Source organism: Strix uralensis, chromosome 9 (genome assembly GCF_047716275.1).
Source record: "Strix uralensis isolate ZFMK-TIS-50842 chromosome 9, bStrUra1, whole genome shotgun sequence".
NCBI classification, from domain to species: domain Eukaryota; kingdom Metazoa; phylum Chordata; class Aves; order Strigiformes; family Strigidae; genus Strix; species Strix uralensis.
The window spans coordinates 1,076,165-1,089,778 of record NC_133980.1 but is presented as its reverse complement, the minus strand read 5'-3'; the positions used below and the strand labels follow the sequence as shown (position 1 = coordinate 1,089,778).

Genomic DNA, 13,614 nt, shown 5'->3' with positions numbered 1-13,614 from the left:
GTCCTCGCCCGGCACCGCGGTGCCGCAGGCTGCAGAGAGCCTGCCCGCAGCCAGCACCCGCGGCCGCCGCGCCAAGGCCTCTGCACCTTTGCCGCCAGCAACAAACCGTTATTTCCTAGTGGTTTTCCAGAATTCCCCCTTCTCCCTCCCCAGAAAAAGGCAAACGAGAGGCACTTACCTGGTGGGAGAAAGGCTGTATGCTGTTGTAACTGCATGTTGGCAAGAGCTTGCTGGTACTGGAAAATACCAGTGTTAAAGACCGCAGTGGCACCATTGGTTTTTTCAAGCGCAGGCCTCTTTGGTAATGGGGGAAGTACAGCTTGAGGAATTCCCTGAATGGTGGATGGGTATAAAAATAAAGTCCAGTAAAAAAAAGAAAAGAGAAAAAAAAAAAAAGAAAAAAAGGAGGGTGTGGGGTGTGGAGGAGGATGGGAGGGACGGAGAAGAAAAGGAAAGAGAGAAAGGAAAAAAGAAAAATCAGTAGAAGGCAAAAAAACCAGGCAGCACCATGTTTATCCATGAGCAAGCAAGCAGCATAGCAGACTTAACTACCAAATAAAAGGCGAGGTCAAAGCTTTACGAGGGAGCACTACTTTAGCCTACCATTACAGCGGCACAGGTAACGTGTCGGAGCCGTCCCTTCTAGGAACCGGCATAAACATTACGCTACTGTAAAGCTTCAGGGTTTCGATCAGGAGCGAGGCTATGGGGTAGGGGGAAGCAGCACTGCTAGCTCCATGAGGATCAACACGTAGAAGCGATGTTAATAGTCACCGTCCGGAGCGGATGGCAGGGCCGCGGGCGCCAACCCACTCCCTGGGCCCCAGCGCCTGCCCGGGCATGCAGAGCGCGCGCCGCATGCCGGCACCCCCGGGCCACCTCCGCGCCATGAAGCCATGCCAACGCACCCTGCGCCCGCCGCCGGCTGCGCGGGACCCTTGGGGAGGGGACGGGAAGGGCGGGGGAACGGGAAGGGAGGGGGCCGGTGGGGCGCGGGGGCGGCGGGGTCCCGCTCTGGAGCCCTGGCTTTGGGGGGCCTGGCCCAGCACAGCCTGGCCCGGCTGCCCCTGCGCCCCGCGGATGGGGTTGGGGTTGGGGGGGGGGGGGGGGAACCGGGGATGTTCCATTTCTACACGTTAACCCCAAACTCGACTCTACGATACAGCTACATGCCAAGCTAAAAGGTGAAAGGTCATAGTACCAGGTCAAAGGTTGCCTCGAGGGGTCGCTTCAGTGATTTGACAGCCGACTGAGTCTTAATTAGCAGGCAGCGAGCACATGATGGCAATGGCCAGTGGGGTCAAGCGCATTAACATAAACAGCAAGCAGAGGTGCATCATGGGGGCAGCAGTGCATTTGGGTAGGTGAGAAAAAACAAATAAAAACAAATCACCGGATGCCGTGTACAACGGTAACAAGACTAGGCATGCACGGGGGGCCGGCGGGCGGCCCCAGGGAGGGCAGGGCAGGGCAGGGCGGCCCCCTCCTGCCTCGGCCCCCCCTTTCCCGCAGGAGGCGTGGGGCGCTGGCGGCCTGGCAGGAGCGGACGCGGGGCTTCCCGTCACCGGCCGCCGGCTTGATGCCCCGCGCCGGCCTCCAGGAGCCCGCAGCTCCCGCCTCGCACCGCCGCGTCCCCGCCGCGCTCCGCTCCCTGCACCCCCGCGGGGCTCTGCGGCGGGAGGACGATCTGCCACCACAGCCCCCTCCTGGCTCGGAAACCAGGCCCTGAGGAGTTCCAGATCAAAACCGCTGCGAGGTTTGCTCGAGCGCCTGCCCTCGGGCGGGGACGGGGAGCTGGGCTACGAGTAGCATGAACACAGTAAGATCGACTTCAGACTAAGTCTCTACAAACATGGACTTAATGGGAACTGAAATACGGGTTTATCTATCTGTGCAACTAGATAGATACACATCTACCCACACACGAACACACAATAAACTATATATACATATATGCACACACACGTACCGACACGCACACACATAGGCACACATATATGTACATATAGCTACTCTGTACATCAGCAGGCAAAATTAGTCAAACACCTTAACGGTCTGAGACTACTTAAGAGCAAATCTGGCACCACATGCTGAGAAAGCTCATTGCACCGTGTAGTGACTGGGGTCCCCGAGCACACACACCCCCCTCCAGCGAGAACAGCTCCCGCATCAATTACTGCCTCTAACCAACATCTATTCCAGAGGCGTTTCCCAAACTCACCATGGCAGCTGCAGTCGCTGCTGCCTGGGCAGCTGCAGCTTGGTTAACCTGGTACTGGGCAGCCTTGATCTTGGCTTGCAGGTGTGCGGGAGGGTGAAAATATTTGCACTTTTCCCGTGAGCATCTCCCTTTGATGTAATCCATGCAGACAGTGACCGTGTTGTCATTGGTGTCAATCATGGCGCTGTCGGCGGGGTGGGCGAACCGGCAGTCGTTCTCTCCCCGGTTGCAGTTGCCACGCTGGTACTCTCGACATACCTGCGACACCGGGACAAAGAAAGGTGCTTAGTTTGGGTGATGGGTGTGGCAGGCACAGCTCAGAGCGAGTCAGCATTTCTGGAAGCCCGTGAGAGCGCCGGGAGGAGGGTGCCCGGCCCCAGGCATGGGGGGACAGGGGGCTCAGAAACCTGGCAGCAGGGACCCGGCTTCTCAAAAGCCACTTCTGATGTCAAAGAGCATCCAAACCCCACCAGGATCAAGAGCCAAGCACACAGCCGGTTTTATTTTGGCCTAGCCACCCACAGGGCTTTTTCCGTTTTGTGAAGAAAGTCTCCGAGATCACCGCAAGCACCACGGCGCTGGGACGCGGTCGCTCCACCGTGCTCTGGCCGTGCCCTGACGCTCGACGCATTAACTCCGGGGAGCAGCCGGAGGTGCGGGGAGGAGGGGTGCATGGCCACCCCCTGGCCAGGCACCCCGGGCAGTGAGCTGCACCCACGGGGTGTGTGGCGCTGTGCTGGCCCCCACGATCCAGGCGCCTGCCACGAGAGGGCAACCCAAAACCCGCGGATGGCCCTGCGCAGCAGCAGACGGTGGCCCCTGACAGCCAGAGCGGTTGGTCACCGTCCCACCGTCACAAAGCAGCCTGAGGAAGCTGAGGGAATCAGAAATGGCACAAAGCAGCTGCTGGGCTGGGGGGCACTTCATCACCGGTGCAGCAAACACCGGCTCCCTCCTCTCAAAGCCTCTATTTAAAAAAAACCAACGTGTGTTTTTTTCAGGGTCAGCTCTTCACAAACCGCAAACAAAAGCGGTGTTTGTCATTTTTGTCTTCTAAAGGCTATAGGAAACAGAACGGGACAAAAGCAACCAAGTTTGTATAAAAATAAAACCACTTTAGTAGATGGAATTTCCTTTTAAAGGTGGGTGCCCATGAGCTTGGATCACCAGTATTTCCTCAAGGACCTTGGCTCCGATGCCTGCAACAAACCAAATTTGGTTGTTATTTGGTTTCCATCCATGCTAGAGCTCTAGCTGCTTTTTAACCCCTGTGCTGCTTCAAGTACCAGCTGCCCATCATCTAAGGCTTCTCAAATCACATCCCCGAAGGACAAGAGCAATGCCATTTGTGAACCCGTTCACAGGAAACACCCATTTGTCCAGGGTCGTTCCAGCATGACCCTATTTATAGTCTTTTTCCATGCGGTGACAAGGGCTCCGGGTATGTATTTGCAGCAGAGCCAAATGAGGCAGTTCAGGCACCTCCATTGCCCTCGCTCATCCCCGCGACCCCACCGCTCACAGCTTGGTGCCTCCAGAACTGGAGGTGCCTCTCCAATAGCAGTTGGGCTCCCAGGTTTTACAGGGGCAGCAGGGCCTGGGAAGAGAGCAGGGGGCAGGGGACTGCTGGGCAGCGCTTGGAGGGGAGCTGCCTCCCCAGGCCTGGGCTTTGGGGTCAGGGAGGCTGCCCCCCAGATTTGATCCCACGGTGGGGGGCTCAGGAGGAGCGGGAGGCTGGTGTGTTGTGCGCTTGTGTCACGGCAGAATTCGGGTGTGAAGTGAATCACAGAATCACAGACTGGTTTGGGCTGGAAGAGATCTTAAAGTCCATCCAGTCCCAACCCCCTTCCCCGGGCAGGGCCACCTTCCAGTAGCCCAGGTTGCCCAAAGCCCCGTCCAAGCTGGCCTTGAACCCTTCCAGGGAGGGGGCAGCCACAGCTTCTCTGGGCAACCTGTGCCAGGGCCTCACCCCCCTCACAGGGGAGAATTTCTTCCTTATAGCTAAGCCAAATCTGCCCTTTTTCAGTTTAAAACCATGACCCCTTGTCCTATCACTACACAGACCACTCTGCCAGCTAGCGTGATGCAGGCAGTGACTGGGGAAGGAGGTGGCACCTGTTTAAGCCATCAAAAACGCCAAGTCTTCTTCTGGTGTGCACTGCGTGCTAGCTCCATCCCTGCTCACATGAGACCCCGCTCTCTCTGCCCTCACTCTAAGCGTACCCCAAACAGAGCTGGCACATCACTGCTGCTCCGAAGCACTGCTGGGCTGCACAGCCCCAGCACCTGCATCACCACTTGCCCTCCTGCATCGTCCAGGAATACTTTCTGGGTCACCAACCAGTGTCTTCTACCCAAACACAGGCCTCCCAAAGAGACAAAACCAGATAATTTCCTTAGATTATTTGTTTGCAGTCTAGATGTAAACTGAAGTCTCTTCCTCTGAAGATAAAGAAAAGGATGCAACTAATGTCAGTTGACTGTCTTTGCTCTTTGTCTTGTGTTGGTGATCCACTCCACACATAGGCAAGAACTACTGCATTAATAACACAAAGATGATATATACCAATTCATATATAAGTGTATATATAAAGTATCTATGTACAGAGAGAGAGAGAGAAGACGCATCCACAGATAAGCTGATTTTATCATAGTTAAAAACCAAAGAAGAATGACCAGAAAACTGAAATACTTAGGCAGATAGAGATAATCTTTGGCATGTCCAGAGCAAATTTTCCCCACGCTGTCACGCAGTAGCTGAGATAAGGCAATGAATGGCTCTCAGTGCTCCTCAGGAGATCTCTGACCGATGCTTCACAGCAGTCAGACACAAACCATAGTGCTGCTAGTCCTTTTAATCAGTGTGACCAGCAATGGCTTTTCAACCACTGTGACGGCAGTCAAGAACGTTTCCAATTCTTGTTTATTTAAAAGCAAGCATTGAAAATGGTGTTATTTTTTGCCACGGGCACACAGCAATATATCATTCCTCTGCTTGAGTGAAGAGAGGCACAGAAGCATGGTATGTTGTCTGGTCTTTCAGATCTGGAGAGCTGTTGTTTAGTTATTTATTAATAGCCCTGTAATTAGTATCATAATTTTCAACTCAGCATGTTAAGAAACATAAACAAGAGAGGCACCTGTACGCCCCTAGCCTGTCTGCAAAAACACTGAGTTAGTGCTGCAACATTACTGATTCCCTGCAGTTCCCTTAACTTGTTCTAACTTTGGGCTGAGTTCATTCTGATCGCCCTGCTGGGATTCCAGCTGCCCACCCAGGGGGGAGACAACTGCCGCATCACCTCGGCTACGGCAGTGGTGCCACGCTGCTCACCCCAAACCTGTTGAGGTGTGGCTGGAGGGACACGGAGAGTAGAGCCGAGATCCCTGCCCTGCCACAAGCAGGTCACTCCTCTGGTCTCCTTCTCTGCATCGAAGAGAATTTATCAAAATGGGCATATTGTTATCCAGTAACTTCTGAAAGTTTAAAGAAATGGAACCAATTGGTCAGATTTCCTGATTACCAAGACCTGAAAATCTCCAAGAACTTCTAAACTGCTTCTTTCTGGAAAAAAATGGTATATATGAAACAGGCAGGAAACAGCCGCTTGGTTGTGGTCATTCTTGACTCTTGAATGCTTCTAACAGAAACTGATGGCATTCAAACCGAAACACATGAGTTTTAAATAAAACGGTTAGGCAACTCCTCTCTCTCTCACTTCCCTGTTGTCCTTGCTTCTCTTCTAGTTCACTGGAAGAGCCACACTTTTGTTCAAGACATTTCTGGCAGGAGAGGAGCGGGAGGAAAGCTCTAAGAAAAGCCCCAACCCCTGAAGTTTCCACCCTCAGATCTAGGTTCCTTCCAGAAGTGGCTGAACACGCTGGACACCCAAACACCTGTGTGCTGTCTGTACAGGCGCCACGGTCCAAATACATACAAAATCAATCTTACTGCTACCGACCTGATCTTACAAATATTCATATTAATTCAGAAGGCCAGGCACACTGCCTGACAGACCTGTGTTGTTTAACCGCTTTCCTTAAAATCCCAGGTGTATGTATCAAGAGCTTTTAGTTGTGGAACAGTACCCCAGAACATGTGTGCTAACTTAATTAATGCCAGAGTACATCATTCTTGAAAGTAAGTATTTAAAATTCTAAGCAGAACAAATCATATTCCAAGATTAGACGCTAACATCACAGTGGTTATTTTTCTCAAGGACAGTTCATTCCAAGGGAGAGCGAGCTAAGCCTTATAAAGCTCTCTAATCATGTCATAACAAATGACAATACCAACAGCAACAAGCTCACTTAAAGAGCAGGTAGACACACGCTGCCTTCTCTGAGAGGCAACAACCAGATCATGTAAAATCTTTCAAATCAGTTCTGCATTTCTGTAATCTATAAAGTACATTCAGATGGTTTGGTGTTCATAAAAATTATGTGCTTATTTGGTACTTGTATAGTAAATTTGGATACTCCAGATTAAACGACCAATATGCTGGAAAGTAGCAAATAGCAAATTATCTTCTCACCTACATATTTCACTATTTAAACCGCATTTGCTGAAAGGAAAAAAGGAGGAGGAAAAGCCACCCCCTTCCCCCAACAGATAGTAATTTTGTAAGACAGCAGCGCAGTGTGGAATTGCAGTCGGTGGGTCAACCTGGATGTGCTCCTGATCCCTGTCAAAATAAAAACCAAAACTTAAACAGCTTAAAGGGTAGAAGAAGGTGGATCTACGTGTCACGACGGTCAGAGCAGAGCCAAGGGAAGGGCTCTGCAGGGAGGCAGGGCTGGGACAAGGACGAGAAGGGACAAGGAGGACCAGGACACCTCCCGGGAGCAGAGCCCACCCGGATAAAAGCAGTTACAGCAGAAAGGTGCTGGGTGCTGACGAGCTGGGGCGAGCGCACAGCTGAGAAGCACGTGTCCTGCCCCAGCTGGGAGGGGGGCCCGGCACCGCCAGCATTCCCTGCTCCGGGGGGATCCCATGCCGAGCCAGTTCACCAGGAAAGGGGACGGGAGAGGCACTCCTCGGAGTCTCAGCGCTTGTTTTCAGGGGTTTCCAACTTGGCCATCATCTTCCTTTCCATACAAGTTCAAAGCAAAACCACTCGGCCTTTTTTCAAAATTTTACTGATTTCAGATGTTTTTTGATGGCTTTTCCTAATTGATAAAAATGTTTTTTACTGCAGACTGTGCCCCTGGGTGTTTTGTGTGAGTAACACTCTCACAACTCCCTCTCACGCAGAGGAGGGTGGCTCAGCAGCGTATCACTTCTCTAAATAGCTATGTAAAGAGAACGCAGGCGTCTGGAGGACCAAACCCTGCGCGCTTAAGTCCCAGATTTCATGAGCTCCCCGTGTGCTTTGGCCAACACAAGCTCTGCCCTGGAGGCAGCACGTCAAGAGGTGCCCCCACGCGGCCCCCCCGGGGCTCCCGTGTTTCCCTGGCCATGGGCAGAGCGGGTGCTCGGGGCCTTCGGGTGTGCCCCGCTCCCCCTTAGCAAGAGAAAGGTTCTGAGCCCCTGCGTCCCCTCCGCCACGGCCGCTACGCAGGTGGAAGCACAAACACAGCAGACGACCTCGGCGCTGCTCCCTGCCACCAGCATCCTCCTCTCAGTACTGCTTCCGAATCTAGCGTGACTTGTTTATGAATTTATCTGATTGAATTTTGGTTTTAATCCACCTCTGGCAGGTATCCATCATAAAATAAGAGTCCTCAGAGGAAAAACATCCCTTGGTGATTCCAAGCAGCCACCCGTGCGCCAGCTCTCAGCTCGGTGTGGCTGCCTCTCCTGTAACCTGACCGTGCTTTGGGGAACGCTCTCCTCAGAGAAAACATGTCTAAAAAGGGAAATGATGCGATCCCGCAGAAGGGGAACCTGTGGTGACGTGAGCTCTGAGAATAGTGACAGCGGCAGCGGGAAATGCTCGCTGCCAGATGACCCTCCACACTCCTCCCAGCCCGCAGCCTTGCGAGCAGCAGCTCGTCAGCCAGAGATACAACTGGGAAAACGGAATTAATTTTCCTTGTAAGGTGAATTAATCCCCAGATGTGTGGGCAGAAAGAAAAGCATTACAATTACAACTGGCTGCGTTTTAAAACGAGGGATCCTTCTTGCTCCTCCCGCTGCGCTCCCTGAGGCTGGGGACCATACCCGAGAGCAGAACCACCCATCCACCCCTCGCACGCTGTCCCCACGCAGAGATGTCGCAGCACCGGGATCCCCAACGCCACAGGGATGCTCCCGCTGAGCGCCAGCCGCGGGGCTGGGGGCTGAGGGCCGAGCAGGAGGGCTGAGGCCGCCAGCCCGGGGCCACGGCACAGCTCAGCTCCCTCCACCGCCCAGCAAAGCTGCTGCGTGGCGCCGGATGGGGAGAGCAGCACCGCACCGCAGGGAGAGCCAACACACCGCCGTGTCCAACAGGCAAACGGGGTGACGGCGGATCACCCTGCCTGCTCAGCCTCTCCCATCACCACCTTTTAACCACCAGACCTGACCGGGGCTGCGAACACCCGCTCGCAGGCCGAGCTCACAAGCCGCGCTCCAAGCGCGCAGCAGCCTGCAGCACGTCACGTCAGTGGCTCACCGCCCACGTTGCCGCAGCGCCGATAAGGTGCCGAAAACACTGTCAGGCCTTTCAGATAAGAAAGATTCAGGGCAAGGGAGAGTTACCAGCTCGAGAGCACCAACACTTGTCAGGGTTGTAGCGAGGCTGATAAGCCAGGCGCGGGAGCGCCGGCACCATCTGTGCACAGCAACAGTAAGAGAGGCTGAGCGCCAGCTCCCACCCAGGCAGCCCAACCCCTGCCCCTGCACCCGCTCCCGCTGCCCACGCACCCCTCAGCCAACAGCCTCTGGGCACACACCGACACAGTTTCGAGGCGCTCTTGCTGCTGCCACGGTTGTTCCTAAAAGGGCTCCATATTTCTGTTTCTTTCTGCAACGGATTGTCAGCAACAGAACCCCAAGCATTAACTTACTGTATGATCACTCGTCCTTACCGGTCACCAAGATACGACTCTATCAGCTGAAGTGAAACCTGATTTTCTTTCTCAAGAAAAATATTTTATATCTAGGAGACATAATAAATAATACAACTCACGAGACTAAGTTACACATATCGGCTCCTACCTCCAGCCTGTCTGTCCTCATCAGCTTCTGGGCAGCGGCGGCGGCAGCAGCAGGAACTGGGACACCGGGGTTCCCTGTCACCAGCATCGGGGCGGTGGGCAGGATCTCTGCTGGGACCAGGCCTGGGGAGACAGGCCCCAGGTAGGGGTTGAAGGCAGCTGATGCATTGGTGGCTAAGCTCGGTGCAACAGAAAACATCGGCTGCAATCAGAGAAAAGAAGAACGACACTCTAAATATTTATACTTGCTATGTCGTCAGCATAATAACTTTTTGGCTGTTGTCTTGAAGCACGACAGCAGTGAGTTTCTGTTACTAGCAGGAAAGAAGCATTTGTCGTGTCTGTGGAACACGAAGAACACCCGCGCAAACGTCACACACGAGCGAGTCCACGAGGGCAGGCATCGCCCGCCAGCCCCCCTGGTCCTCCTGCTCCAGCTTTCCCTGTGCCACCGCAGCTCTTGGAGCAAACTCTCATCTGATCCGCCCCTGAGCAACGCCATCATAACCTCACGGCCACAGGAGAAAATCTGAGGTCTTGAGGCGGGGGGCACATCCAAAATGTGTCTGAACACCCACTCTCGGGGAAAAAGGCACCTGGACGAGAGCCCCAGCAGACCGTCAAACCACACTCAACTTCAGACACAGATAAACACCTTTCTGACCCCGATGACAGCCAGCATGGGTTCAGAAATTACAGGGGATTAACACAGGAACAAAACCAGACAACCATAATCATTTATTTTTACAAAATTAAACAGGCTGTCCGTGCAGATATTCAGAAAGAAATACACTGCATCAAGGATATGCTTTGTTTAGACTAAAACATTGAGCCAGAGAAAGAGAGAGAGTGAGCATGCAAATACTATTTTGTTTGTTTGCTTGTTTTAAAAAAAGAAAGAGTCAGATGCCCTTGTGGGCTATCACATGGTGTGAAGATAATTGGATGTAGAAGACCAAATAATGTTGTAAGACCAAATGTGGAGCTGTTACACTGCAGTAAAGATTAAATAACTCTTTTGCCCCACTGAATGCAAAGGCACTGCGCTACCAGTGTAATTGCCAAATAAAATTTAGTCTGGAGTGTTTATCTTTAGTATCTAAATAAAGTAGCTGCTCAAGGCATTCAGATTTTTCTTCCAAACTATTTTTTAGAGGGAAAAACAACTACAGAGTTAACACAACTCTTTTTCTCTGTTTCATATCTATTTAAGCCAGACAGCATATAACACCACATGTATTTGTATTCCTGAGGAAATGACTGAACCGTTTGGAAGTGAGGAACAAGTCCATTTGAAACACTGGACAAAAACACACGCAGAGATTACTGAAGAAAAAAAGACTGAAAGTTGTGTAAATGGGAGTAATTTCTTTAACATCTCTGGTTCTTCATCCATGTGAATGAAGACCAAGAAAATTTTACAGGAAATAAAATATTACTCTTAAATACAGTATTAATTAACTGCACTTTTCATTACTGTGTTATCAGCTATGTAATAAAGAACATTAAAAATGAAACTACAAACCAGTCTGTTAGTGTGTAACTTAAGAGATAGCAATGTTTGATTTCAGCCCAATATACTCACTGTACAGTAAATAAAAGACTACCCCATTTATTTTCTACTGAGATCATTTTGTACTAATATAAATATCCTGAGGCCTTTAGATCCCTGCAAAATAATAGCACATTTTGTCAAAGCCACTTCATACTATTCTGAAAGCCGATGTGCTGTACACATGTAAATGAGGAGATAAAAACCTGCCCTGCAGTGGTATTAGCCCGGGCTCTGAGCTGTGCTCCTGGGCAGCACACAGCAGGAGCAGGAGGCTGCCAGGGCACAAACCCCAACACTCCTGCACCCCAAAAAGATTCCTGGCAGCGCAGAGGCCTCGGAGGACACGCAGCAGAGCCTGGGGCTCACAGGGACTGTCTCCAGCCATCTCAGCACTGCTCCAAGGCTTGGGCAGGAGCAGGCTCTGCCCCAAGGGTCACCCCAAGCACAGCCCTGCCACCTGTGAGCATCAGCCCAGGCTCAGCCTGGGCTCCCCTGTAACTGCAAACTGGTCAGAACTGGGACCTCGATGACACACAGGACGAGGGACAGGTCAGCCCGAGCTGCTGGGCTCCTCTCTGCTGTTCACTGCTCACTTGTTTTCCAGCGAGCTTTCACTTCCCGTCTCTAGAAGCAGAGGAAATATTTCTCTATTGCCACAAACAAACCATACAACTACTGACTGGCCTTGCAGTTCGGGCCCTACCATGCTGTGCCTCATGCAGAACAGCTAAAAAAAGAAAAACACAGCTCCTGTAGATCAGCAGAGAGAACAGCGGTGAAGGAGGACACAGCCCTGGACGCAGCTCCATGCTGCCAGATGTCCCCTAATCTACATTGTCTCCTCCACTGAATAATTCTGCTCTAACAATGCCTGTGCACCAGCAACGTGACCCTGAGCCGCAGGTCTGATCTCCGCGGGTCTGCCTCTCCGGGGCACTGCTCCCTAACGGGCTCCATCGACTGGCAAGGAGGCACAGGGGCACCTTCGGAAACTGGCCTCTGCAACGCAGCGGAGCCACAGCTCCTCTCGGGACAGACAGACAGATGGGCTCTCTGCCAGCGCTCCAGCCCTGAAATATCAGCTGCCCACAGGGCAGGAGCTGGACTCATTGAACACATCTTTTCCCAGTCATCAACCCAGCACCTGGACACTGAGGAAAGCGCAGGCGGGTACCGCATCCACGGGGGACCCGCAGCTGCTCCTGAATGACAAACACCCCGCAGGAAGGTCTGGGGCCTCGTTCTGCTGCAGGTTTGTACCCGCAGCGCCCAGCAGATCCCCTCTGTGGCACGGCACACCCCACTAATGGCCCCACGGTTCAGGCCTGCGCAGCGCAGCAGCCTCGGGGCTCCCCGTGCTTCCGAGGAACGGCCTCCCAGTCTCCAGTCACCTTCACCATCCATCTCTGCTCTTCTGGTCTTGCATCTACAGCTTCCTGCTTCTAATTAGTGCTTTTCACACAAAATGTGACCTGGAAAAGGCAAATCCAGGGTCTGACATTGCTATTGCGAAGCAGCACAGCATCACTCACTGATGCCCTAGTACCAGCTGATGCCAAACAAGCTGTAGTCTAGCTGAGCCCAACTCCCCCCCACCGGTTTAGAAGTGAGGAGGGCAGAGCTGACCCGAGCAGGCTGAGCTCTTCCTCAGGATCTCAGCGCTTGCAGGCAGCAGGACACGCAGTCCCTGCTCACTGTCTGAAATCAAGTCTGAAATCAAGTGCCAGCTAAAGACAGATAGAAGAGTGGACTAAAAAGGGAAGATGGGAAAAGTCCATTACTTGCAACTAAGATAATTAAAATATTTATCAAACAGAAATATGAGCGAAAGGATCCTACTGCTTTGCTTACTAAATTAGAGTCTCTCATTAAGTTAGTTCACTTACTTTTATTAAAGCATAGGGTATTGATTTTTGTAAAACAAAACAAAATGACTGAAGCCTCGCTAGATGAGATGATAAAAATCACTTGCTAGAACACCCTGAGATAACATCCATTTCAACTGGGCTAAAAAATAAAGTAATTTTAAGGCCAAATTAGTAGGATGACATCCATTTGGAAACACTATTGCTGAGACAGCCACTGGGCCCTGCTATGAATCCTCGTATTGAATGGAACTGAATCCTGAAAATACACTGTCTGTGATGTTTGAACTCAAGCGATGTACGCAGAAATTACCCAGGCACGGGCAGGAGGTTTGTGCTGCACTTCAGAATACAATGACTTAAATTTTGCTCGTTAGGGACAGTGGGAGTGTAGCATAAAGGAGAATTTAAATTTGATTTAAATGTTACCCTCACACTAGCCTCTCTTTATATTAAAAAGGAACGTTAATCCAAAGGACTGCATTAGTGTTTTTTGTCACGTTTACCCAAATGTTGGTGTGTGCCTACACACTGCCTTGTATAAACCCGAGAGCGCATATTTGGCTACAATTCATGAAACAGACACACAGGTTAACAGGGAAGAATATTTTAAGCAATGGTTCTTGCTGTTGGCTGCATTTTGATTTCAGCTTTCTCATAGTCCCAAATATGAATTTGCTGGCACTAATGCTGTACCACTGTACTCAAATCAGGAAATAAAAACAAAATTGTGGCCTGTGCACACGTCTGTTTTGAGCTGCTAAAACTGAAAAATCCTTCCAAGGTTGCTCTGGAGTTACAGCACGTAAAATCCTGCCTGCTTTTGAGCCGCC

The 13,614-nt window shown here is 51.6% G+C and overlaps 1 protein-coding gene across 17 annotated transcripts in view; it reads right to left on the bottom strand.

Annotated features, from left to right (window-relative positions):
• Positions 1-13,614, bottom strand: part of MBNL1 (muscleblind like splicing regulator 1) — a 104,074-nt gene that overhangs the window by 14,596 nt on the left and 75,864 nt on the right. For 14 of the 17 annotated variants that reach the window (XM_074878343.1, XM_074878356.1, XM_074878352.1 and 11 more), the window contains 4 exons: positions 9,363-9,563; positions 2,222-2,479; positions 1,202-1,255; positions 179-332 (listed from right to left, as the gene is read on the bottom strand). In XM_074878343.1, coding sequence (XP_074734444.1) covers positions 179-332; positions 1,202-1,255; positions 2,222-2,479; positions 9,363-9,563 — 667 coding nt within the window. The remainder of the gene's footprint in view (positions 1-178; positions 333-1,201; positions 1,256-2,221; positions 2,480-9,362; positions 9,564-13,614) is intronic. The other 3 variants (XM_074878348.1, XM_074878353.1, XM_074878350.1) reach the window with 1 other exon arrangement.